Consider the following 26,861-nt stretch of genomic DNA (forward strand, 5'->3'; position numbering starts at 1 on the left):
AAAAATGAACAACTTGTTGTGCTCTTGCCTACGTACCATTCTTATTTAAAGGGGGTGTGAAGGATAGGATTCGATATACCAAACATTGGGCAATGGCACTTCAAGGCCATGTCTTTTGGGGACTCTTAGTAGTCCTCACCATCAACTCATTGGCTCTTGAGTCAGTAGCAACTAATATCTCCTCTTCCTTTAATCGTACTAGCTTCCCACCTGGTTTTGTGTTTGGAACTGCCTCATCTGCCTACCAGGTTTGTTTTTGTTATTTTTTTTTCTAGTTAATTATATCTACCAAGTTGATTTTTTGTTCAAATATATGATGTTTAGCTTATTTTTTTCTTCGATATATGATTTTATAGTTTGAAGGTGCTTGGAAAGACGGTGGTAAAGGCCTAAGCATATATGACTTTTTCACCCACAAATATCCAGGTTCTCTCTATCTCGTTCATTTGAGAATCGAATGCAGGAAGTGTGTCATTTTCTCGAGGCGAAGGGGGAACTAATTAGTACTATATCTTGTTGTATGATCAGATAAGTTTGCGAATCGGAGCAACGGAGATGTGGCACTTGATTTTTATCACCGTTACAAGGTACGTACGGGATTGGATTGGATTTTAAGTGAATCTAAATAGACTTGCACGATTTTCTTTTGCAAGTTTTCTTGGTCAAAACAATGATAGAAGTACTATATTTTTAGTATGGTCGTCACTAGGTTATTGCAACTCCTTTATTTGGTTTACAATTCTGAAATGTGTGAAATTAATGAAAACAGGAAGATGTGCAACTAATGAAGTTTATGGGAATGGATGGTTTCAGATTCTCAATATCATGGACGAGACTTCTACCTAGTAAGACGTGTTTGTACTAATTGCTACTATTACGTACGCACTGCGTTTATTCGCTAGGATATTTTTATATTGCCTAAATAGGCTGTTGGAAGGCAGCTATACTTACATCTTAATTACGAGTAGAATTTAAAATAAGTACCAGCTCTACGTACTTTTTATATCATTTTTTTGAATCATTGGACAGATGGGTTTCAAATCACGAATTTTGTATCTTATACACGACATGACTTGTGTACATATATGTATAGCGGTTCGGGCCCCTCACAACTTTAAATTTTAGGTTATGCGGATTTGGTAAAAAAATGACTAGATTTATATACATGCTTCTACTTCCTGTTGTTTAAAAAAAAAAATGCAATGTCATTTAAGATATGTGTGTTGAAAGAGGTATTTCGCTTTCATTCACCAAAGTTATCCGATTGTTACATAATTCACTGAGAATTGTTGGACACATATTCTACGATTGTATGTAAGTATTAAGTGTCTGATCGACCTGAGTTACTTAATCATCTCGTAGTGCTCATGCATGTGAATGATAAATCAATAGACTCTTATACATTCCTAGTGTTATGGATTATTTTGGTGCCACTCACCCATTTTAAGTTGTACACAATTTCAGATGGGAAGTTAAGTGGAGGAGTGAACAAGGAAGGGGTTGCCTTCTACAACAGTCTCATCGATGAGCTCATAGCAAATGGTTCTCTGCTCAATCTCCCTATCTATCTTGGTTTTTAATCAAATTAGTACACAACAAAATAAAGTACCTATCAGAGATCAGTAAAGTAATTAAAGTACCTATGAAAGATTAATAAAATTTTTTTTGTTCAAAAAAAAGAAAAGAAAAAGAAAGTAAAGTAAAGCCACTCTTATGACCTACTTTTTGTCAACAGGTTTGAAACCCTTTGTCACAATTTTCCATTGGGATCTCCCCCAAGCCCTTGAAGACGAGTATCTTGGTTTTCTAAGTCCCCGCATTGTGTGAGTAAACAGCTCTTTTGTTTCACCAGTTTTGCATACAATTATTTAACAATTCTGAAGTACAACATGGCGTTGTTGACTATTGTTATTTGATTGATTAACTTTAGAAAATATGTACTTTTTCTGTACTAGTAATAATTAAAATTAAAACATGTGAATTTAAAAGGATACCACAACTATGATTACCTTTTGGCAGGGATGATTTTACGGACTTCGCTGAGCTTTGCTTCAAAGAATTTGGAGATAGGGTAAAGCATTGGATCACAATGAACGAGCCATGGACCTTCATCGATAATGGTTATAACACTGGGGCCCTCGCACCAGGCCGGTGCTCGGCCTGGATGAACAACGATTGCACGGGGGGAGATTCGGCTACTGAACCCTATATTGCTGCACACCACATGCTTCTCTGTCACGGAGCTACGGTCAAAATCTACAAGGAGAAATATCAGGTGAGCCATCTATAATAAGGATATTAAAATAGATATAATGTCAGCTCGGGTGTTCTATTGGCTCGTAGCTCGATCGGCTCGGGTTGTGTATTCACAAATATGTGTGGAGTTGATTGATCGATAATGCCACCATTGCAAACATGTATGATACGTGAGACATTGCACAGGCATCTCAAAAGGGCCAGATTGGGATTACACTGGTGACTTACTGGTTTCTTCCATATTCCAATTCCAAGGCCAATGTCATAGCAGCTCAGCGGGCCCTCGATTTTATGTATGGATGGTGAGTAAATAGTACTTCCAGATATCAAGTGATTCTGATGAGGTTGTGATGCGATGGATTTTAAATATTATTTTTCCTATTCCATTTAATTTGGACAGGTTTATTGACCCATTAGTCTATGGTAAATACCCAGAAATCATGCGTCAAATCGTCGGAAAAAGGTTACCGAAATTCACTCCTGAGCAAGCTAAGTTGGTGAAGGGTTCCTACGATTTCATCGGCCTAAATTACTATACTGGAAACTATGCAGCGAATGAACCTTCTTCGAATAGTGTCAATGTTAGCTACTCATCTGATTCTATGACTAATCAAACAAGTAAGTTCACACTCTTATTTGAATGTGTACGTACTGTCTGCACGCCTTTGAATTAACCTTAATTCATCACATATCTAAAATGATATGTAACGTTTGCTTAAAAGTTTCCTAGCATAAGACAAAACGTATAACAGGAAAATATTATAAGTTCAAAGTTGATGTTATGTATTAATGGTAATCTCTCCATCCCAATTTTTTTGTCAAATTTAAAAAATTTAAATTTTTGAGAAAACACTTCCACCCTTCTAACTTTTTGAAAAGTTACTTTACCTTCAAAAAAGAAAAAGCAAAAAAGGAATTTTATTCATCCAGCAAGTCAACTGGATAAATATTTTGGGACATCCAAAAGTCTAAATAGTGACAAACAAATGGGGGGTGGAGGGAGTATGAATTTTTTTTTTGCTCGGCAAAAGAGAATTTATTAAACTCGAAAGGTTACATCAAGAGGAAATACTGGGAAGCAAACAACTCAACACAGCGAAAAGAAAAACAAAGTAACACTCATCCAGCATACTGTAGAGGGAGTATGAATTTAAATAATCAAGGGAGAGGTTGCATACTGTAGACATCTATGGTAGAGCATTTTGTTTTGCTCGGCCACATATATGGTAGAGCATTGGAAAAAAAAAAAAATTTATCAAGAGAAATCAGAAAATAAATTCAATTTGGCTGAACTTCCTTTATCATTTATGTTGCAATATCCATATCTTTTGGATCTGATTTTCTTTTTCATTTTGCAGCGGAGCGCAACGGGGTACCAATTGGAAACCCGGTAAGAGTTATCAAGAAAATAAAAACAGTACCAAAAAAAAAAAAAACGTACAATGGTGATACAAGGCCAAATTAAAGTCCTCATACATATTAACGAATACACCTGATTATAAATTAACTCAAAATGAATTTGCAGACAGGGGTAAGTATCTTTTACATCTTCCCAAAAGGACTTACGGATCTTCTAATCTACACAAAGAAGAAGTATAACGATCCGGTTATTTACATTACAGAGTGTGGTAAGCCCAAAGTTGTCGCTGTTTTTTTTTTTTCAAATTTGTATTCATTTGTTTATATATGTCATACTATACATTATTTGTCACATAATTTGCATTTCTTTTTATTTTGACCTTAGTTGATTTATGGAACTTTAATTATGCTTTCAGGCATGGGAGATTACAATAACCAGACAACCAAAGTAGGAGTCCAGGATTATCTGAGAATATATTTCTACCGTCGCCATCTTGGAGCCCTCCAAACTGCCATCAAGTTAGTTTGCACTATCGGTTTTAATTACACAAGTCTCACTTATCAAAAAAATAATAATCACTTTCCCATATTGGAATTCTCTACCTTATAATAATCTAAACCTTTGTGTTGGATTTGAAAATTTTAAATGATATATCAAAACGGGGTTCATTTCAACCCACGTTTTATTGTAAAAATTGGCATTCCACACTTGACGATGACCGTGTTTTTGGATTCCGAAAGCAACAAATAAAAAAAGGAAGTCTCAATAGAAAAATCACATGATGATAGATCCCAAAAAAATTGCTATGTACATAAATGTGACAGATCTCAAAAATTGTTGCACGTGAAGGGTGATATACTGTATTTTTAGATACTAATATATAAGTCTCACATAGGTTAGGTATGGAAATGATAAGCGATCACTTACTCGATCTAATGTGGCCTCTCCAATTAATAGCTTACGCTTTGGACGTAAAGTATGTACGGAATTTCTACCAATATGATTGATAAAATTGAAATGTAATTGGCAGGGCTGGTGCGAAGGTGAAAGGGTTCTTCGCATGGGCATTTCTAGACAACTTTGAATGGGGATCTGGTTACACCCTGAGGTTTGGACTTGGCTACATTGATTACCACGATAACCTCAAACGATACCCCAAGCGCTCAGCACTTTGGTTCAGGAAGTTCAATCTCAAGTAGCATTTGGACTATCCTTAATTATCCCATCTTATTTTCTACTAATAAGTGGCATTTGGTCCATCATGTCGACGTACGCTTATGATTTGAAAGTCACTATTTGATTGAGTTACTATTTGATTTTGTTGATTTACATTTGTCTCTGCAGAAAATTGAATTGTTAAGAGTACTATTTTAAATATCTATTGTCTTGTGATATAAATGTCCTTTGTTAAGATGGAGACTGATAACCGATCGGTCTGATTCTTTGCATAGAATTTGATAAACACATCGAGACTAACCAAAATAAAAAACGCGCCAGATCATTAAAATAGAATCGTAGTAGATCGCACATTACATCATATGAAACATCACACAGGACAGTTTGTAAGGAGTAGGAGCCTCTTGAACGAGGCATGCTTGACCGATTCCTAGTCCTAAATTAATGGGTTGCCCCAAGCGTAGGGCTGAGACCGATGTAGCACAATATCCGGTAAGACCGGAGTCGAATCCACAAAGACGGTGATGTGTGCTGACTAAAAATTCGGGTTGTAGAATTAAAATTAGCTCTTAGGTAGCCACCCCTTATTGTTTTGTTTGAGATTAACTAAAACTTAAGAAAAATAACTTTTTCTTTTCAAATAATTAAAAAGAGGTACAGTCGTAGGGTTCATAGCACTCGTAACCAGTCCAGATCAACCTGCTCAATTTGGTATTCTTAAAAACGTTCAATTTTGGATTGAAAAGATACCCCGCAAGATGCGAAACCTTAGGGTCGCCGTATACCCATGCGCAGCGGAGAATGGGTTTTGGACCCCCATTCCCCCGTTCACAAGGGCTCCGACAATGCCCAGATTCGTCCGCGGGAAGTATTTTTCCAATCTTAAATCATTTTTACATTGTTTGATAAAAAGAGCAGTACGTACCCAAACTGATCACGGCGTGCTAATCACCCCGCGACCCTACCTATATAACTACTCACTAATCATTATGCAATAAACAAAAGAAACCCTAAATTTGAAACATGCTGCTATTGTGCGAGATGAAAAATAAACAGAAAATCTAAGTTAAACAAGAACCAACGAAAAACTTATATTAAAAACAGAAATTGAAACTAGTTACCGGAATGTGAGTAATTGAACAAAGCTTCAAAACATGAAAGAAAGAAAAGAGAACTCGAAAGACAAACGAAAGCCTCGGCAGCCACCGTTCTGCTCCCTCTGTTATGCGTGCGTCGGAATCAAGATCCGTAGTCGCCTCCCTCCTCCCTCTTTTTTTTTGCAGCTCTCTGTCCCCCCCTTTTATATTTTTTTTCCGCTGACAGCCGCCCCTTTTTTTTCAAAAGCTGCTGCCGATTTTTTCCAAAAGCTAAAGCTGCTGCCGAAATAAAATCCTAACCAAAGAAAATGGCACTCGGCAGTCCCTTTCTTCATTCTTTTCCGCCGCCTTGTTCTTTGATTTCGGCAGCCCCCAAATCTTCTCCTTTCATATGTGGGCATGTGTGTATATATATATATATATATATATATTAAGCCAACAACCCTTCTCTCCTTTTTTAATTCTAATTCCAAGTCGGGGCCACACTTCACTGACCGACCTAATTCCCAATTGATCCAAAAGCCATTATTATCCTATGTAGTCATGCCCATGGACTACTTAAGTTCATAGCAAAATTCTTGACTCTGTATTGACCTTCAAACGGACCACCTCCAATCACCATATAATATTTTAATTTCGCACTTCTTGCACTAAATCCTCCAAATACCTACAATACACAAATTAAGCATTAAACTTTAAATAATAACATAAATGAGACGTAACAAAGATAAATTAGGAGGCGCTAATGTGAACATTTACGCGCCTATCAAGGCATTCAACATCGAAATCTTATGCAACAGTAGATTTATTGGTTGTCTCTAATTGCTAGGTCCCACCAATTTAACCTTGGTTAACATAAATGCACAGCTAAATGGAGGGCAAATCACAAAGGAGACTCTCTCTCTCTCTTTTTATTTTATTTATTTTTTTATTTTTATCGGCCACAAAGGAAACTTATGGGGGATTTTTTCCGCTGCTACGCAAGGGAGTAATCACAATATATAAACCAATCCTCCCTCGCTTTTTCTCTTTATTTAATATATCTGTGTCTAGGGGAACAAAAACAAATAAAATAGACAACCAAAGTGTTCCTGAAAGTTTCTTTTGGAATATTTGTTACTTTCTTGATCGAATAATGTGTTTGATTTGTCTGACCATTAATAAAATTCGTCTATTTAAATGCATGCGTCTCTTTGTTCTTCCTCTGTTTAATCTGATCATAATAACCAGGCAGCTTTCGTTTTATCCCATTCACTAGCTAGCTACGACAATTAATGAACAAAGACACAGTTTGTTTTGTGATTTGCCCTCCATTTAACATGCATTGGTTAAATTGGTGGGACCAAATAATTAGAGACAATCAATATATGAGTGTGAGGGTAATGTACAGCTGGTGCACCTTCATTTAATGAGGATGAACAAAATCGGACTCGTTCCTTGGACTTGTATTATTGAGTAGCGGCGCACGTGTGGTAAACAAGTAGCTAGGAGCATCGACACATGTTTACCAATTTTTCCCTCGATCGAAATAGACGGAGATTTCGGGAAACAAAGCCAACAACAAAAATAAAGGCGAATCTCCACAAACGGATTTGAGGTTCCTTGTCGTATTTCAGGACTTCACCGGAAAAGAAATGGCGAATGAATCAAATGCTATTTTTTGATGGTGATGAATTGACTCGAAAAAGAAGACCGTCACCCGCCAATCTTCAAGAACGGAATCGACCCATCGATTGGGCGGAGTAGATTGATGGTTTAGTGAAGTGGGGTGGAGCGGAAGAAAAATAATAAATGGACTTTGTTATTTTTCCAAGATAGATTTACAATCAAAAAGGACGGATCCCCATCGAAAGTAAGAAAATTAAGTTAATTCTACTCTTACTCCTAGTTATAACCCGAATGGGTTGGTAGACAAAAATTTATAACAAAGTTGATTTGTTGAAGGAGTTTACAATGAAGCCAAAAGAGGCTATTTATAGAAAATACAATGTGTAGGAAATAACTTCCTAACTTCTCACTACTCTTCATCATCTTTCAAGTGTCCAAATAACTTCCCACAAATTCCAAAGTGTGTAGGAGCACGCCACTTGTCCAAATAACTTATTTTCAACTTCAAAGTGTGTAGGACGATGACAAGTGTTCTGCACTTTATTAAAATACAAACAAATAAAACTAGTTATATTATTAATACGAAATAATAAAATAGGAAGCATTCCCATAATTGCCACCTTTCGGTCGATTATCGACAAGCGGTGAAATATGGTACAAACAATGCCCCCCTTATTCATTTGGGTGAAGTGCTAACGTAACCCAAGTGAATAATGAAACTAGTTTTAAATCACCCCTCTGTCGATATCAACAGATGATAACTCTTTACGGTGTAAACATTTGCCCCCTAACTCTCGAAGAGTTTTAGATAACTTTTACACCAATCCTTTTACTTTTTGGCAGAACAAAGCCTTCAAGGCTGAATTCTGCCGTCGAAAACCAAGTTTGGCTTTTAAGAGGCAATATTCCCTCTGTCGATAATGATGGGATAATATCGCTTCTGTCGATTAGTTTGCTTCACCTATAGTTCCTACTGATTACTGAAGGAAAACAGGAAATATGGTCTAAGCGTATCATAGACATACTATTAGGCATCAACTTCCTTCGCCTTGTCCATTATCGACGTAAGAGTGTTCCCATCGACGGTAACAAAAACCATGGGCAACTGGGTCTAATTACAGAATTTAATAGCACGTGGATTGAATACATTTACTCCACGAAGCTTATATGCAAGCCAATTGATGAGAATCTGCTTTTATAATATCCATGTATGAACCCATAGTGGATCATTTTGTACATCGACCATTTATGGTCTAAATTAAAAACTCTAGTCGAATTATCCTCATAACTTGACTTGCTTTGAGTTTCACACTTTCGAGCCACATTGGCTCTTCGAAAGATGAGTTTGCCCCCCATGCAAACTCGATATCAAAAGAGGGTTATTTTTCATTTCAATCATACTTACTAAAATCTGGATGAAAATGTAGATGCCAACAAGACCTTTCAAAATTTTCCAATCTCTAATAAGAAACCATGGCCTCTTTTAAAACAGTTGAAAACCATTCAACAATCATAAACTAGAAGGCCTTTTAAGATCATGAGTGGCGCCCAAAATCATAATCCCTACTTTTGTTTTCTGGCATTCTTTTGAGTATTCTGCCTTTCCAAACAAAGCCATGAAAACAAAAGTAGGGATTATGATTTTGGGCGCCACTCATGATCTTAAAAGGCCTTCTAGTTTATAATTGTTGAATGGTTTTCAACTGTTTTAAAAGAGGCCATGGTTTCTTATTAGAGATTGGAAAATTTTGAAAAGTCTTGTTGGCATCTACATCTTCATCCAGATTTTAGTAAGTATGATTGAAATGAGAAATAACCCTATTTTGATATCGAGTTTGCACGCCAATCAGGCCTTTATCTTTTCTTTTTTAGGAGTAGAGTTAACTTGTAATAGTTCACTCAATCATCTCGATTGATTGTTCTTCTATTTTGAAGGTTAATAAAGTCCATTTTTGTTAATCTTCTTCCATACTTCATCCACTTCATTGTTTGTTTTCAAAGAAATTCTGAAATACGGCAAGGAACCAAACTTCACTTTTCACACCCACATTCTAGCAAACCTCGAATACAATTTTCCTTCGATTCTCCGTCGATTGGAAAAAAACAAAAATTTTGGTAACAACACCGCATGCCATTCTCGGCAGAATTTGTTGCCGTTCCATTTCTGATATCCTTGACTTATGTTTGAGTCAAACTTAAGTCACTGAGACGTTTAGTTTATAATGACCCTTGGTTTATAGTACTCCGTAATAGTCAAAATTTTCTTTTAGGGCTTAGTTAATTAGAACATTCCTTCCAAAACCAGCTGGTACAACGATTCACTTAAGTGAGATGGTTTTGGCAGATAATTAATAAGGTCCCACCATTGACGGGAAAACTATCAGATCATCTTTAAACTTGGTTGATTTATTTGACTGGATAATGTTGTGGATCAGGTTTTTAGAAATAAAAAAAAGGTTGTGAATCTTGAAGAGATCTCACCCACCAGCAAAAGTGGCAGGAGATCAGTTCAAAATGCAGATAATCTTTTGTCTCAACTTGTATTCGATCTATTATTGAGTAGCTAACTAGGCGACATGTGATACACTATACTAGCACATTAGACGTTCCTATGGCCTTCCACCAAAATATTACTCACTCCGTCCCTTTTTTAGAGTTCAGTATTCTATTTTGAGCTGTCCCCTAATAAGTGTCCATTTTGTAAAATAGTGAATAAAAGTTGATGCATTGTCTATTTTACCCCTAAAAGTAGATTTCTTTTTGAAAAGTAAGTGAGTAAAAGTGTAATGATGACGGGTAAGTAGAGAAAGTAGAGGAAAAAGTTGATGTGAAAAGTATAATGATGATGTCTTTTTAATAAATTGGAATTACGAAGCAGGACACTTAAAAAGGGACGGAGGGAGTAGAAATTTTTTGGTGTCGGGTGGGTATATCCCATGTGGTACCCGCTATCAGCACATCCGAGCCGTCCAATATACTTTTGGATGGCTCGGATTCCTCTCATTCCAACACTTTCTTACTCCAAATTCGAGCTATCAAAAAACGCAATAGACGGCTCGGATGTGGTGAGGAAACACCATATGGTACCCACCCGGCATTGAATTTTTTTTGTTTCTTCCCAAAGTAGACATAGCTTCTAGCCTAGCCTCCACTGATGAAATAGGGACCATGAAATAGCCATATGGATTTCATGTTAAAAGTCGAACCTAAACGAACTTTTACAAAATCACACTAGTTAAAGGAATTGAGCTGCCCGGTTAAAAAACACCTTTTTTTTTTGGGTTATCAGAAGATAGTGTAAAACTAATCCAATTAGGTATACAGAGTCATCATGAAGCTCAAACAACATAAACAAAGGTGCGTACGTGAAGCCGTGAACTAAAGTATTAGTACGTAGCATGTAAATTACAGATCAAATCGAAATTAGCTTCTTAATTTAGCTAGAAGGTCCGCTGCCCTATTTGCTTCCCTTCACTCCACACATGGCAAATCTCCCGCACGCTCATTGCATCGGGTCATCTTTATGTCCTGCAATCACTAATTATAAAAGCGTTCAAAGGGTGGTGTTTACTGTAGTCTACTGATCGAATTAACCAAATGATCAATAGCACATTTGGCGTCCATTTCCACTACGAGATTTGTGATCCCAAACTGCATGTCTGTCCTCCCATGCGAAGGAAAGACTGGCCAAGGGCCCAAATTTCTATCCAGTGGACCTTTTGAGTCTCTGATAAAACCCCGGCCCCTGAAGTGGCAATGCCTTGTCGGTTTCATGCACCATCCACATTGAGTTTAAAAAATCCAGAAACCGGAGGCCGGCTCTTGCCACGTTGATGAGCTTTTGTGGCCCCTATTAATGGAAACAACAGTGCTATAGCCACCGCATATCATGTCCGCATGTGGGGCTTACTCCGGATCTCACAAAAATAAACAAAAATACCCAAAATTTTTAAAATAGTTTTTTGTGGGACATGTGCAGTGGACACATGCAGTGAGCCTAGACTTTTTGGAATGGAAATTACAGTGCTAGCTGCAAAAGGAATACCATTCCAAAGACCGGGCCAAGCAGTCTTTTACCGAAACGTGAGGGTAGGGGTGCAATCGAGCCGAGCCGAGCCGAGTTTCGGCATGTTCGGGCTCGGCTCGCCTCAAAAACAATGAGCTCGAGCTCGGCTCGAGCTCGTGACGAGCTGCAGAACTCGAGCTCGAGCTCGGCTCGATAGGTATTTTCGGAGCTCGAGCTCGGCTCGTTCGGCTCGTTTATGAAACAAATATATATAAATATATATATAAATAAATATAAATATGTAAAAATATATATATATAAATATATATATAAATATATTATATAATCGAGCTCGCGAGCCAATTCGAGCCGAGTTTCGACTAGCTCGAGCTCGGCTCGTTTATGAAACGAGCTCAGGACTCGAGCTCGAGCTCGGCTCGTTTTTGTCTTGAACCGAGCCGAGCCGAGCCGTTATCGAGCCGAGCTCCGAGCCGCTCGCGAGCGGCTCGGATCGTTTGCAGCCCTACGTGAGGGGTAGAATAATTATTGACAGAGTTGAAGTAACGCTTTCTTACCATAAGCCTGTGAAAAACACACTACTGCTAACCGACATGCATGCAAAATAATTGGGGCATGATTTTTATTTTTATAATATTGTGATAAATATTGGGTCTTGAATTATAGCATGGGACCAAAGTCTCCAATCCCATCTCGTGAATAATAAATGCATGCTGTTAATTTTATATTATTATTGAAAATGAAAAGAAAAAAAAAGGGGGGGATTATTTTCTGACAAAAATGAACCACTTGCATGCATGTGTTCCTATTTAAAGTGGGTATGACATATTCGATTCGATACCAAAATTCGGCATGGCACTTCAAGGCTATGTTTTTTGGGGACTCTTAGTCCTGATGATGATCAACTCATTGGGTCATGACTCAATAGCAACTAATTTCCCCTCTTCCTTTAATCGTACTAGCTTTCCATCCGATTTCGTGGTTGGAACTGCCTCATCTTCCTACCAGGTTTCATTTTTTCTAAATAATTATTTGTTTATATAGTATCTCTTACAAGTTGATTTTGTGTTGATATATATACTATTTAGCTTTTTCGGGATATATATTTATTAGTTTGAAGGTGCTTGGAAAGAAGGTGGTAAAGGCCCAAGTATATACGACATTTTCACCCACAAATATCCAGGTTCTCTCTCTCATGTAGGAATCGAAGTAGGAAGCGTCATTTGCTCGAGTCGATTGAAAGGCCAAAGGGAATAATTGATTAATTACTACTATATCTTATGGTATGATCAGATAAGTTTTCGAATCGGAGCAACGGAGATGTGGCACTTGATTTTTATCACCGTTACAAGGTACGTACGGTATTGGATTTTAAGTGAATCTATTTCTTGTTGTATGGTCGTCAATAGATTAATGCAACTCCTTTATTTGGTTTACAGTTTTGAAATGTGTGAAATTAATGAAAACAGGAAGATGTGCAACTAATGAAGTTTATGGGAATGAATGGTTTCAGATTCTCAATTTCCTGGACAAGAGTTCTACCTCGTAAGACGTGTTTCTTTCTAATTACGTACTCCCTCCGTTTCAAATTGAGAGTCCCTTATTTCATTTTAGGATGTTCCAAAATGATTGTCTCTTTCAAAAAATAGAAGTGGAAATTTAATAAAATTTCAAAAGTGCCCCTCTTATTTGAAAATGGTGCAAAATATGTAGAATATAGAGGTAATGGTAAAAAGTAAATATAATAATTATATGTTCCCTAATAAAATTGAAATTTCAAAAAGAAACTCTTATTTAGAAACGAAGGGAGTAGTAAGGAGTAACTTTTACTGTAGTTAAATTAGCTCAAACTCAACTCCATTCTCTCATGATAGTGTGGGACCCACGTCTTGGTATATATATATTTTCGACAGTGAGTTACCAAATTTGTTTTCGTCTAAAAAGTTAGAAGGGCAACTTGGACATTTTGCATTGGGGCTCATGTTGTAATTATTTGAAATATTTTAATGGGCTAATGGAGAAAATAAAAAATTGCGAATAGTCGCCCTAATAGTTTTCCATATTTGTGTGGCTTCACCGATTATGACAAAATCCCTCCAGCAGAAACAAATAATTACCCTTAGCACCCTTTTTTGTTTACCAGATCTCACTTTGGACCCCATCTTCCTAAAGTTAGCTAGGCTAACCAAACACGGCAGCACATAGAACATTTATCTGAGGGCACATGAATTGAAGATTTAAGTAGGACTTTTTGAAAGTGCACTGTCGATAGCATATTAATGGTGCTAATGATGAGGCCAATTAAAGCCGGAAGAAAGACCCGCGTGAATTGACTCTAGATGTTGTTAGTCTTAGGTATTGCATTTGGACTAAAGGGTGATTTTGCAAGTTGGCTTAAAGTATAATGGTTTGATTATTGCAAATTGAAAGTTGAGGGGGTCAAAGTAAAATTTTGGTGGAGGTGCAGATGTGTTAAATTTAGTTGAACTTCTCTTTATTAACACAAAGTTTGAAGTGGTTCCTGAGTTTGACATCTTTTGGTCTTCCATATATATTTAGTACTCATCCGTCTCAAAATAAATATCTGCTTCTTAAAATGAGAACTGAAAAATAACACAATTTTTTTTTAAGAAAATTAAATTTTTTTCCAACAATTTACTAAATATCCACGAGTTCTTTTAAATTATGAAAAAAAGTTTGAATTTTTTCTTGTAGAAAATGTATTATTTTTAAATTTTCATTTTGCAGACCGGATATTTATTTCGGGATGGAGGGAGTATTGACTAGTTTATGAAACTTTTCCGAAAGAAACAATGTGCATGCAAAGAAATTTTGCTAATTAATATTCCATACAGTACTGGATCGACAAGATCATTGGACATGCTAATTAAGAACAAGAAGAGTTGCATTATGAAACAGAGTTACACAGTACACTGCTCTTGTTAGCTAGGATATTCTTTTTTAATCATTTATTTACCCATACATCGACATGCGTACTGCACGCGGTTTGAATTAATCTGTACGATGCGTTTGGAATTTTTTTTTTAGCACCAAAGCTCCCATTTTATTAATCAAAAAAAGGTGAACGATTAAAAGGACAAGCGCACAAAGCATCAGAACGAGAGAAATTGCATTCCAACTATGTTGGCCTCGACAATCATATGCCTTCCACAACAATCTCATTTTTGTACTATTTTAAGCTTCATAATTTATGTTTTGATGCTCAGATGGGAAGTTAAGTGGAGGAGTGAACAAGGAAGGGGTTGCCTTCTACAACAATCTCATCGATGAACTCATAGCAAATGGTAATTAATTCTACGCTCATCAATAGCCCCCTTATGATCTCTTGGTTTTTAATCAGAAAGTAAACCAAATCAAGCGCATATTTAATTCTACGCTCATCAATATCCCCCATATGATCTCTTGGTTTTTAATCAGAAAGCAAACCAAATCAAGCCCATATGCGCGCGCGCACACACACTCTCTCTCTCTCTCTCTCTCCTACTAATTATTACTAGTATTTCTCTACAGGTTTGAAACCATTTGTCACAATTTTCCATTGGGATCTCCCCCAAGCCCTTGAAGACGAGTATGGTGGCTTTTTAAGTCCCCGCATTGTGTGAGTAAATATCTCATCAGTTTTGCCCACAAACTCATTCAGAAGACGATACATCGATCTATTCTTAGTAGTATTATTTTTTTTGTGTGGCAGAGATGATTTTGCAGATTTCGCGGAGCTTTGCTTCAAAGAATTTGGAGATAGGGTAAAGCATTGGATCACAATGAATGAGCCATGGACCTTCATAGATAATGGTTATAACGACGGGGCCCTTGCACCAGGCCGGTGCTCGGCCTGGATGAACAATGGATGCCCCGCGGGGAATTCGGCTACCGAACCCTATATTGTGGGGCACCACATGCTTCTTTGTCATGGAGCTGCGGTCAAAGTCTACAAGGAGAAATATTGGGTGAGCCAACTAGAATAAAAATATTAAATTTTAAATCACCAATACCTATCGTATTCACGAAAGGAAAACAAATTTCCATACGAAAAATGTAGAGCTAGGCAATGTCATAATTTTATATCCTCGCAAAAATATGGCGTAAATCTCATGAATTGTTTCCAATTTTTTTTCCCTCAAATTTCATATTTATTTTTTCCTTCAAATTTTGAGATATGCCATCTAATATGTGAGACATAGTGCAGGCATCTCAAAATGGCCAGATTGGGATAACACTTGTATCTCATTGGTTTGTTCCATATTCCAATTCAGTACATAATGTCAAAGCAGCCCAGCGGGCCCTCGACTTCATGTATGGATGGTGAGTAAATGCTTCCAAATATCAAGTGGTAGTTCAAAATAGGGGTGTACACGGTCCGGATTGATCCGGTTCTCTAAAAAATCAGTAATTGGACAATTTCAAATAGTTTTAGAAAATTGAGGACCAGAACCTAACCAATATATGCATAGAACCTAACCAGAACCAAATTGCAAGACCGCTCCAGTTTTGGTTCGGTTCCGATTCTATCTAATAAGCATCCAAACACTTATTCATAAAATTAAAGAAATAGGAAGATAATCTGCTAGAATAGGAAATAAAGGAAAAAAATAAAAGCTTTCCTAATAAATGAAATTTCATCTCTAAATAAATTAAGTTTAACAAGGAAAAGATTAACCTACCAAATTCATGCTTTAGCTGTCGGGTGTATTAATAAATAAAGACTAAAAACGCGTCCCAAGCGTAGGACTCTCGACCAATGTAGCACAATAATTCCGGAAGTACCGGAGTCGAACCACAGAGACGGACGGACGGTGTTGACTCAATTGTGATGAACTTTAGTTTAATCTGGCTCTTAGGTAGCCACCCTTTGTTTGATTGATTGATTTACTACCTAAATCACTGAATTGATTTAATTAACTATAAATTTAAAGGAGAGTACAGCTGTGGGAACCCAGCGTCTGCAACTAACCTAACCAATATTTACTCGGGACACAATTATTCAATTCACTGATCTCAGAATAAGAAAAAAAGGGGTTCCTAATAAATGCCCACCACTTGTCACCAGCTCTCATGCGCATTTAAAATCTGATGATGCCTGGGTTTTGTTTATTAGAAAGGGATTTTCTTTCATATCCCAAAACTGTTGGAAAAACGAATTAATTCGTACCCGAGGTAAAACATTGATTAAACTAGTCACAGGACGCCTTCGTCCCGTGGCTGCACCCTGGGGAACTACTCACGCATGCTTGAAATAACAGAAAATAAAACCCTAGATCGAAACATGATCATCTATTGCAGAAGAGACGGAAAAAACAAATAAAAGAAAGATCCACGTAGAATAGATAATAACGAACAACTTTAATTAACGAAGAAATTCGACAAACGTTACCAGAATCCAAGCGATTGAAAGAAATAGTGCAGAAAACTTAAGAACTGAGAGAAAACAAAACAACGTTAGTGAAAAAGCTGCTACGTAAAAGTCTGGAATGAGAAAAATCTACCCTAAAACTAACTTAAAACGAGGTATTTATATTAATCCCCGTTAAAAACAATAAAAATCCTAAAATTAATCGGAATTGGAACCGGCTTAACCCTAAACGTCAACGTTTTAGGCCCTTTTTAAGCCCCTCGGTAGCGCTATACAAAAAATGGTATAGCGCTCGCGAACTTGTTTGAGGCGTTGACTGCGTTGACCTAGCTTTGGCCAATGTTCTCTTTTAACCTTTAGGTAGCGCTACACCAAAAAGGGTGTAGCGCTAGCCAACTCTCTGATCACTTTGTGGACTTTGCTATCCACTTCTGAGCGCTATACCACTTTCTTGTAGCGCTCGCGAATGACTACGGTGATTTCCTCGTCAATTTCACTCCAACACTTAGTCTCCACAGCCTTTCACGCTCACAAGCTCTATCACGGCCTACCGGGTACTTCTCATTAGCGCCAAAACATCTCAATTTCCTGCAAATTAGGCACAAACACAAAATCCAACCTCGTGCATGCATTAAATGGAAAAATGAGAATTAAATGCACGTCTAACGCGCTAATTTCCCTACTTAGGCGCTTAAATTCATGAATTCCACGCGCCTATCAAAATTCAAATACATATTTAATTACACACACATATGTATATCTATTTTTATGTTAGTTTTAAACGGTCCGGTCCGGTTCTAACCACGGTTCATTAATTGAGAACAAGTAACTAAACCAAAATTAACGGTTTTTATTTTTTTGGAACCATAACCTGATCGTAGAACCGCAGAACTAGACCAAATAGGACGGTTTCTGAGTGGTTTTACGGTTTGGACGGTTTTCTTGAACACCCCTAGTTCAAAATTAAAGCCATTAATGCTCGAGAAATGATTACAGGTGCCATGGATTTTATTTTCCCTTAATTTCTCATTTCAGGAGACACCAAAAGTTTTGAGGATTTCAATTTCAAGAAACCATTTCGCAAGAAACTACTGGAAACTCGCATGAAAACAATTAATGACCTTTTACGGGGCTTTTTATTATTTCCATTCATGAAAAATCGTAGTGAATTGGAGATTTACTAAATGTACTCCCTCCATATCATAAATTCATTATTAAAAGTTCTGTCATTTGGAGGCAAAAAAACAATGCACTTTCGTGTATAATTTCTGATGTATATTTTTGTACTGATTTAAAGAACCAATTGAGATCTTTAAATTAGTGCAAATTTTTTTAAACATCTAAGCACGAAAATAATTTATTTTTAATTTAAAAAATGACACGATATATTGATTATTATCATTATGGAACGGAAGATGTATTATATATGAATATTACTTATCTGGGTGTATTTTTAATTAATAGGTTTATGAACCCATTAACCTACGGTGAATACCCAGAAACCATGCGTTCAATCGTTGGAAAAAGGTTACCGGAATTCACTCCTGAACAAGCTAAGTTGGTGAAGGGTTCCTGCGATTTCATCGGACTGAATTACTATACCGGAAATTATGCATCTGATGTTCCTTCTGCTAATAGTGTCAATGTTAGCTACTCATCTGATTCTCTCACTAATCTTACAAGTAAGTTCACGCCCCACCTAAAAATAAATAGTCTATATATGGTAGAGCATTGGAAAAATGTTATCAAAGGGAAATCAGAAAAGAAATTCAATTTTTTGGATCTTATTTCATTTTTCTTCTCATCAGTTCTTTTTTTTTTTTAACTTTACAGCGGAGCGCAATGGGAAACCCATCGGAAACCCGGTAAGAGTTATCAAGAAAGTAAAAAAAAAGTACCGGGAAAAAGTACAAATTGACACGAGGCCAAATTGAAGGCCTCTCATACATATTGTTGGGGAAACTATGTCCGTGTATATATATATATGCATGAATACACACAATTTTAAATTAAGCTAAATGAATTTGCAGACAGCGGTAAGCATCTTTTATATCTTCCCAAAAGGACTTCAGGAACTTCTAATCTACACAAAGGAAAAGTACAGCAATCCGGTTATTTACATCACAGAGAATGGTAAGCTGAAAAATGGTGATCATCACACAATTTGCAGTTTTTCTTAATTTACACTAAGTTGATTTCTGGGACTAAATGTTTTCAGGCATGGGTGATGCGAATAACGTCACTACTAAAGAAGGAGTCCAGGATTATTTGAGAATATATTTCTACCGTCGCCATCTTGGGGCCGTCCAAAATGCCATCAAGTTAGTTTGCACTATCGGCTTTAATTCTATAAGTCTGTCTCATCAGTCTAGTATGGAAAAGATAATTACCACTTAGCATAGTATTGGAACTTCTCTACCGAATTGAATAATCTAAGTTTTTTTTTTTTTTTTGTGTTGGATTAAAAAAAATATTTAAATGATATCAAATACGGGTTCATTCCAAATGCATTGCCACATTCTGCTGTAAAAATTGGCATTTGACACCGGACTCAGGGGGCTGCTGTCCCTTCAAGGGACAGCAGCGTGCTGTCCCGACCCAGGGAGTCCCGCTCCGGGCTTGGTTTGACGATCAGAAACGTTCACTTCGTAGAGCTCGTCGAGTTGAACAAGTGTTCAAAAAAATCAGTTTGATCGGATATCTTTAAGTGCCTGATCGGAACCTTTTTGTCTTGAAAAGAATGGATCCGAAACACTGGATCAAATCTACTAGAACCCATTATTGGCAAGTTATATGTGTTCTGATCAGGCACTTAAAGATATCCGATCAAACTGATTTTTTGCATACTTGTTCAACTCGACGAGCTCTACGAAGTGAACGTTTCCGATCGTCGGACTAAGACCGGAGCGGGGCCCCCTGGGCCAGGACAGCACGCTGCTGTCCCTTGAAGGGGCAGCAGCCCCCCTGAGTCCACAGTAATAACTTACGCTTTGGAGTTGGATCTAAAGTTTCTGCAAATTTAAGATATTTACACGGAATTTTTACCAACATGATTGATAAATTTGAAATATAATTGGCAGGGCTGGTGTGAAGGTGAAAGGGTTCTTCGCATGGGCATTTTTGGACAACTTTGAATGGGGATCTGGTTACACCATAAGATTTGGGCTTGGCTATGTTGATTTCCACGATGGCCTCAAAAGATACCCAAAACGCTCAGCACTTTGGTTTAAGAAGTTCAATCTCAAGTAGCATGGAGCTAGGGCTAGCTAGTGCACGTTCTCAAAATTAATAAGTGGCATTAATGTTGTCTTTCTTTAATTACCTTATTTTATTAATAAGTGGCATTCGGTCCACCCTATTAATTAACGCTTATAATATCAAAGTCTTTCAACTTGTGAGTTACTATTTTATTGAATGATGTTGATGATCTCTAAGACCCCAGACGAATCGATCCTCACGTGGTCTCTCATGCATGGAATGTAAAACGAAATAATCGGTAAAAATTTGGTTGAATTACTGTATATTATTTGCAGAAAAATGAATTGTCAGAGATTAGTTTGATTGTCTATTTTTTTTTTAATCGGCCGGTTTCTCTTGTTATAAATATTCTCTTTTCAAATGGATACCAATATCTGATCTACTGGGTAAATCGCCCCATAAGTTTCTTTTAGTCATTTCAAAAAAAAAAAAATATATATATATATATATATATATATATATATATATATATATATATATATATATATCGCTTCTTGTGTTTGAACAAGCTGTAATAACGTACTATATCTTGTTTCAAAATATTAAAATATTCCGTTTCTTGTGTTTGAACGTAGTTTATTGAAGCTAAAGTCAATGACAAATTTGGGCCTCAACTATATATATATATATTTATGTACTCGAACAAGCAATGATGCCGGAAATATTTTTGAACGAGCTGTAATATTAGAGAATAACGTACTATTTCTCTTATTTTAAGCGATATTAAATTATCACGGTTCTCGTGCTTAACCATAGTGTATTGAAGCTAAAGTCAAAGGTGACTGGGCCTCAACAAATAAAATTCCCAAATTTATGGGGGATAGTGAATGTTGAACCTCAATAAATTCTGATATAAAGCTTAAAAATTCCAAATATATGGGTTTGATAGTGAAAGTTGAACCTTGTTGATAGTAATATAAATATTAAAGTTATTACTCACTCTAACAACTTAAACTTAAGTTTTTCAAATGAGCCCAATAGAAAGATTAATATTTCGTTTAGTAGAGGGTTTTTTCCTTGCTAATTAGAGTGTCCGAACGAGCTTATGCTTACCTTGATCAATTTATGCCGAACCAGTTACCATAACAAGGACACATATTTTGTCCGGTTTAGGTTTCCAAAACCATCCTCTTTCTCTTAGCACGATCAATAAGCTTTCTCTGAAGCTATTGCTCTTATTTTTTAATCTATCTTCTCTATGTCTTATTATCTAAAAAATCTCTCTCAAAAGCTCAATCGAACAAATAAAAGTGATAAGGACAAAACGGTGTACGTGTGGACTAACTCCATATGTGCTAATACCCACCGACAGTGGCCATACCGACCATGAATCGACGGGCACGCGGGGTCCACTACGGATCCTGCACGGATGATTTGTGCCATTCAATAATTTTAAAAAAAACCCTGAAGTTTGAATAAAAAAATGAAAGATTAGATCGAGCACCTATACATATCGGATTGAACTGATTTTACACTGGCTCACTTGTTTTTTTTTTATTTAAATTATTGAATGGCTCTAATCATCCGTGCAGGATCCGGAATTGACTCTGCATGCCCGTCGATTCATGGTCAGTATGGCCACCGTCGGTGGCTTTAGCATTAGCGAATAAATGCTAACAGTCATTTTATATGAAATTTAAACAACTAGCTAGCTAGTTGGTGATCTTGGGTACCATATCCCTATTAAAGGGCGTGTGTTAAACATAACCAAACTTAGGCATGGCACATCAAGGCTATTTTTGGGGGGGACTCTTAGTCCTGATCATGATCCACTCAATGAGTCAGGACTCAGAAGCAACTGATTATGATGCCTCTTCGTTTAATCGCTCCAGCTTTCCACCTGGTTTTGTATTTGGAACTGCCTCATCTGCCTACCAGGTTTTATTTTTCAGTTTTATTGTATTTTTCAAATGGATAACTTTAAAGTTGATTTTGTGTGCAATACGTGTTTTTCAGTTTGAAGGTGCTTGGAAAGAAGGTGGTAAAGGCCCAAGCATATATGACATTTTCACCCACAAATATCCAAGTTCTCTCTCTCTCCCTCTCTCATGTGTTAGAATTAAACTTAGGAAGTGTGGCATTTTTTTGAGGCCGAAAGCTAATAAACTATGTGATTGTATGATCAGAGAAATTTGCAAATCGAAGCAACGGAGACGTAGCTGATGATTTTTATCACCGTAACAAGGTAAGGAATCGAATTTCAGGTAAAACTTAATAGCTTTGCATGAATTATATTCTGCCTCCTGCTTTTTAGGTCAAAATACAACTATACGTCCATTTTTAGCCTGGTTGGCACTATATTTTTTGCACACATTATTGGTTTAGAATACTGAAACATGTGAAATATATGAAAACAGGAAGATGTGCAACTAATGAAGTTTATGGGAATGGATGGTTTCAGATTCTCAATATCATGGACGAGACTTCTACCAAGTAAGATGTGATTTTTGTGCAAAATCGCTTTTTAACTGTCGAATTTTAACCCAAGATGATCCATGACTATACTTGGGGAGAGAGATCATTCAGTCATACGTTTTGCAGCATTGCTTCACTCTCTACATGTTCCAAGAATTAACACTGAATTATCTTCTGTACTTGGGTAGCTTCACTCATATATATAGACAAAAAACTCCTTCTCCGAAATATCTAATACACTTAGACCCTTAAATGTTTCGCATCTGTGTGATGAAATGTTGCGTCTCTTTATGGTGAAGTGTTGTGCCTTTTTTTGGTTCAAATTGTTTCACCTATTTGTGGTGACTGTTATGCCACATTGTGGTCATGAATATTACAAGGTGCATATATATATCATACCCAAAAAGGGGAATGTATTGTAGCTTTTCGTTTTAATCGTTGGACCAAATAGTTCATTGAGATCAGGTAATGGACACATATTCTATGTTCTTATACTAAGGTTACAATTTAGTAATTTGTGGCATATATTTACGTTTTGTTAATTAATGCTGGATCAGATGGGAAGTTAAGCGGAGGAGTGAACAAGGAAGGAGTTGCTTTCTACAACCATCTGATCGATGAGCTCATATCAAATGGTTCTATGCTAGCTCAATCCCCTATCTCTCTCGATCTTGGTTATTTGACAATCAGAATTATTAAGTAAAATAAAGCCACTCTCACCCACGTTTAATTTACTCTGTAAATATTCACATGCAGGTTTGAAACCCTTTGTCACTATGTTTCATTGGGATCTTCCCCAAGCCTTAGAAGATGAGTATGGTGGCTTCTTGAGCCCTCGCATTGTGTAAGCTACAAACCGCCTCTCACAATTTTACAATTTAATTATGCAAACAATATCCTGTACGTGAGAAGACATCTATATCTAATAGTAGTTTAAGTAGCTTGGTCCCGATCATGGATTAGTTTATCGATAATATAATGAGTGTATAAGATTGTGTCTAGCTGTAGATTACTAATTGATAAAAACAATATGATCGATTTGCCAAATTAGCTGCTACCTCAATTCGCTGACTAGCTAAAAGGATGATAGATACTAGCTAGTATAATATTCTTGGCTGGCAGGGAGGATTTTGCGAATTTTACAGAGCTTTGTTACAAAGAGTTTGGAGATAGGGTAAAGCATTGGATCACGATAAATGAGCCATGGACATATGCAAGTCAAGGCTATGACATTGGGGCCCTTGCACCTGGCCGTTGCTCCGCTTGGAGGAACAACGATTGCCCCGCTGGAGATTCGGCCACTGAACCTTATATAGTGGCCCACCACATGCTTCTCTGTCATGGGGCTGCAGTCAAAGTATACAAGGAGAAATATCAGGTATACCCAACTGTAATAAATATCTAGTAATATTTTGGATTTAATTAAGTGTAAAAATTACTTCTACGTAGATTATGATATAATCTGGAATATTCACTATTTTGGCTGAATTTTAAGTCCAATTTTGTGACTCTGAGACCCTACGCATCAGAGCTAGTATATTTTGTGATGTGCACGCGTTTCGGGACCTACCCTGGGTCCCATTAGTTGATCTGAATGGTTCATTTTTTTTTTTGTCTCGTCAAATACGCTGTCCATGTAAAAATTCAGGTGGATTAGACGACATCAATATATAACTATTTGATTAGTCATAATGTAACTTACAGTATCATCAACAAAATCATGTACAGTTGGTTCTTCGACTGTTCTTTTTAGTAAAAAATGCATTTCGAAACATATATAGTTATCAATGTCTGATCGACCTGATAAGTACGTATATGCGGAATTAGATAGCAGTAGCAGCACCACTTGCAAACATGTCTGTGATTTGGTGAGAAAATTGTGCAGGCATCTCAAAAGGGGCAGATAGGGATAACACTCGTAAGTCAATGGTATGTCCCCTATTCAAATTCCAAACCTAACATTGCAGCAGCTCAGCGGGCCCTCGATTTCATGTATGGATGGTGAGTGATTCCATGTCAACTCGAAAATTTATAAAGCTTGGTAACGATACCTCGAAGAGCTGTACAAGAAAATTAATTAAACTCTTAATAACTGTCATTAATAGGCATACCCCAATCCCTTAATCTGACTTATGTGTGGGTGTTTTACTGGATATAGGTTTATTCACCCATTAACCTACGGCGACTACCCAGAAACCATGCGTTCGATCGTCGGAAAAAGATTACCAAAATTCACTCCTGAGCAAGTTAAGCTGGTGAAAGGGTCCTTCGATTTCATTGGATTGAATTACTATTCTGGAAATTTTGCATCTAATGATCCTTCTGCTAATAGTGTCAATGATAGCTACTCAAGTGATTCGCTCGCTAATCTTACAGGTAAGTTCACGCCCCTCAAAAACAAAAACAAAGCCTCCATTGGGTAATTACATATCAGTACTCTTGTTTGGAAAAGAAAATGGGGAGAATATAATAAATGTTGGGTTACGAGATAAAAAAAATGTTGGGTTACTGGGATTCTAGAGCTAGTAGTGCTAGAGAATGCAACTTTAAAACTCAACTCTAGACATAATGTGCTTCAACTGTTCAATGTATATGAGTCCGCAGGCATCGAATGACTCCAGATCTATTACAACATGCGATGCTATACACAGCCAAATGTGAGATGTGTTCATTGTAAAATGTGGAGGAAAAAAAATCATCAAGGAAAATAGAAAAAGAAAATTCCAATTTCGCTTCAGTTCTTTTATCTTCTTTGTTTGCATCCATATCTTTTTTCTTTTTTTTTGAATCCTTCATTCAAACCAAATACGGGCTTTATCCTTTTCGATAGTTACTAACCTTTTTATTTTGTCATCTTTTTTCAATTTTTCAGTTGAGCGCCACGGAAAACTCATTGGAACTCCGGTAAGAATTGTCAAGGGAAAAAAAAAAATACCAATAGTGATACAAAATAAGCCAAAATGAAGGCCTCAAACATATTGTTGCGTAAACATGTGCGTATATCAATGATTATATGCATGTGATTGTCGAGGGATATGGTGCCAATCTCGTTTGGATGTTGCCTTCTCGTTGTGATGCATTTTGCTCTTTTCCCTTCAATCGCTTGTAATTCTTAAATCTTTCTTCCTCGTTAAAAAAAAAAAAAACAATTATACACAATTTTAACTTTATCCAAATGAATTTGCAGACAGCTGTAAGCATCTTTTATATATTCCCAAAAGGACTTCAGGAACTTCTAATCTACACAAAGGAGAAGTACAACAATCCGGTTATTTACATTACAGAGAATGGTAGGCCAAAAGTGTCGCAGTCTTTTTCCATAATTTTTTTCCCTTTTGTATTCATTTGTTTATGTGATACTATATACTATTAATATTTGTCACACAATTTGCATTTCTTCTTATTCTACCCTTAGTTGATTTGTGGAACTTTAATTATGTTTTCAGGCATGGGTGATGCGAATAACGTCACAGCTAAAGAAGGAGTCAAGGATTATTTGAGAATAGATTTCTATCGTCGCCATCTTGGGGCCGTTCAAAATGCCATCAAGTTAGTTTGCAAATATTTGTTGTTTCTGATTTAGAGTTACAGTGATTTTTTGTTGCTAGTTATACCAATTATGGAATGTTATTGACAGGGCTGGTGTGAAAGTGAAAGGGTTCTTCGCATGGGCATTTCTAGACAACTTTGAATGGGGATCTGGTTACACCCTGAGGTTTGGGCTTGGCTACGTTGATTACCACGATAACCTCAAACGATGCCCAAAGGACTCAGCACTTTGGTTTAGGAAGTTCAATCTCAAGGACGAGTACTAGTCCATGTTCTAAACATGATAGTCCTGCCAGATGAGCAGAAAAACCATAGGAGTCCTGTCAATTCAGTTATCTCCACTTTATTTGGATCCTTCAAATTAATAATTAAGTGGCATTTGTTCCATCTTATCTTAAATGAAATCAATGGGTGTTGTTTCTTCACTAAATGCATGGCATGCATGAAATTGAATTACATGGATTTTCTCTGATAACATACTCTAGTTCAGCAAACAAGCAATTTGTCTCATATATACTTAGAAGATAATGTAAAATTATTTTGCGTTTCAGGAGCAATGCTACTTAGGGATCTCACAAAAGTGTGGGGACCGGGGCACCACTTCCAAGTGTATGGGCCCCATATATACATTTTTGTGAGAGGGAAAAGCATTGTTTCTGGAGCATTGAATAATCTCTCCTCTTGATTAAACTTCGCATGCAACATAATGACTAGAATCTTCAACCAGGTCCTCTTCTTGTTCATCTC

General features: G+C 36.8%; 2 protein-coding genes across 6 annotated transcripts; both read left to right on the top strand.

Annotated features, from left to right (window-relative positions):
* On the top strand, nt 1-26,544 carry LOC131334267 (beta-glucosidase 12-like). 5 transcript variants are annotated; one of them, XM_058369209.1, is made up of 13 exons: nt 1-248; nt 357-426; nt 529-587; nt 770-845; nt 1,465-1,542; nt 1,736-1,823; nt 2,020-2,275; nt 2,443-2,558; nt 2,657-2,874; nt 3,615-3,646; nt 3,782-3,884; nt 4,032-4,134; nt 4,647-4,993. In XM_058369209.1, exons 1-13 carry the CDS (start codon nt 93-95, stop codon nt 4,813-4,815), a joined length of 1,524 nt encoding a protein of 507 aa, XP_058225192.1. In that variant the 5' UTR covers nt 1-92; the 3' UTR covers nt 4,816-4,993. The 5 variants fall into 5 exon arrangements, 4 of the variants coding, with proteins under 4 accessions (XP_058225192.1, XP_058225191.1, XP_058225190.1 ...); XM_058369208.1 differs by lacking the exons at nt 357-426; nt 529-587; nt 770-845; ... (7 more) ...; nt 4,032-4,134; nt 4,647-4,993 and adding exons at nt 22,107-22,176; nt 22,277-22,335; nt 22,508-22,583; ... (7 more) ...; nt 26,012-26,114; nt 26,203-26,544 and having other exon boundaries at nt 37-248; XM_058369207.1 differs by lacking the exons at nt 1-248; nt 357-426; nt 529-587; ... (8 more) ...; nt 4,032-4,134; nt 4,647-4,993 and adding exons at nt 21,867-22,028; nt 22,107-22,176; nt 22,277-22,335; ... (8 more) ...; nt 26,012-26,114; nt 26,203-26,544.
* On the top strand, nt 12,345-20,286 carry LOC131334270 (beta-glucosidase 12-like). Its single transcript, XM_058369213.1, has 13 exons — nt 12,345-12,529; nt 12,635-12,704; nt 12,815-12,873; nt 12,991-13,066; nt 14,749-14,826; nt 15,053-15,140; nt 15,234-15,489; nt 15,729-15,844; nt 18,357-18,574; nt 18,726-18,757; nt 18,923-19,025; nt 19,111-19,213; nt 19,973-20,286. The coding sequence occupies exons 1-13, from the start codon at nt 12,374-12,376 to the stop codon at nt 20,139-20,141; spliced, it is 1,524 nt and encodes a 507-aa protein (XP_058225196.1). The 5' UTR covers nt 12,345-12,373; the 3' UTR covers nt 20,142-20,286.
* Nucleotides 26,545-26,861: the final 317 nt, after the last annotated feature.

The sequence above is a fragment of the Rhododendron vialii genome, chromosome 7a (genome assembly GCF_030253575.1).
Source record: "Rhododendron vialii isolate Sample 1 chromosome 7a, ASM3025357v1".
NCBI lineage: Eukaryota > Viridiplantae > Streptophyta > Magnoliopsida > Ericales > Ericaceae > Rhododendron > Rhododendron vialii.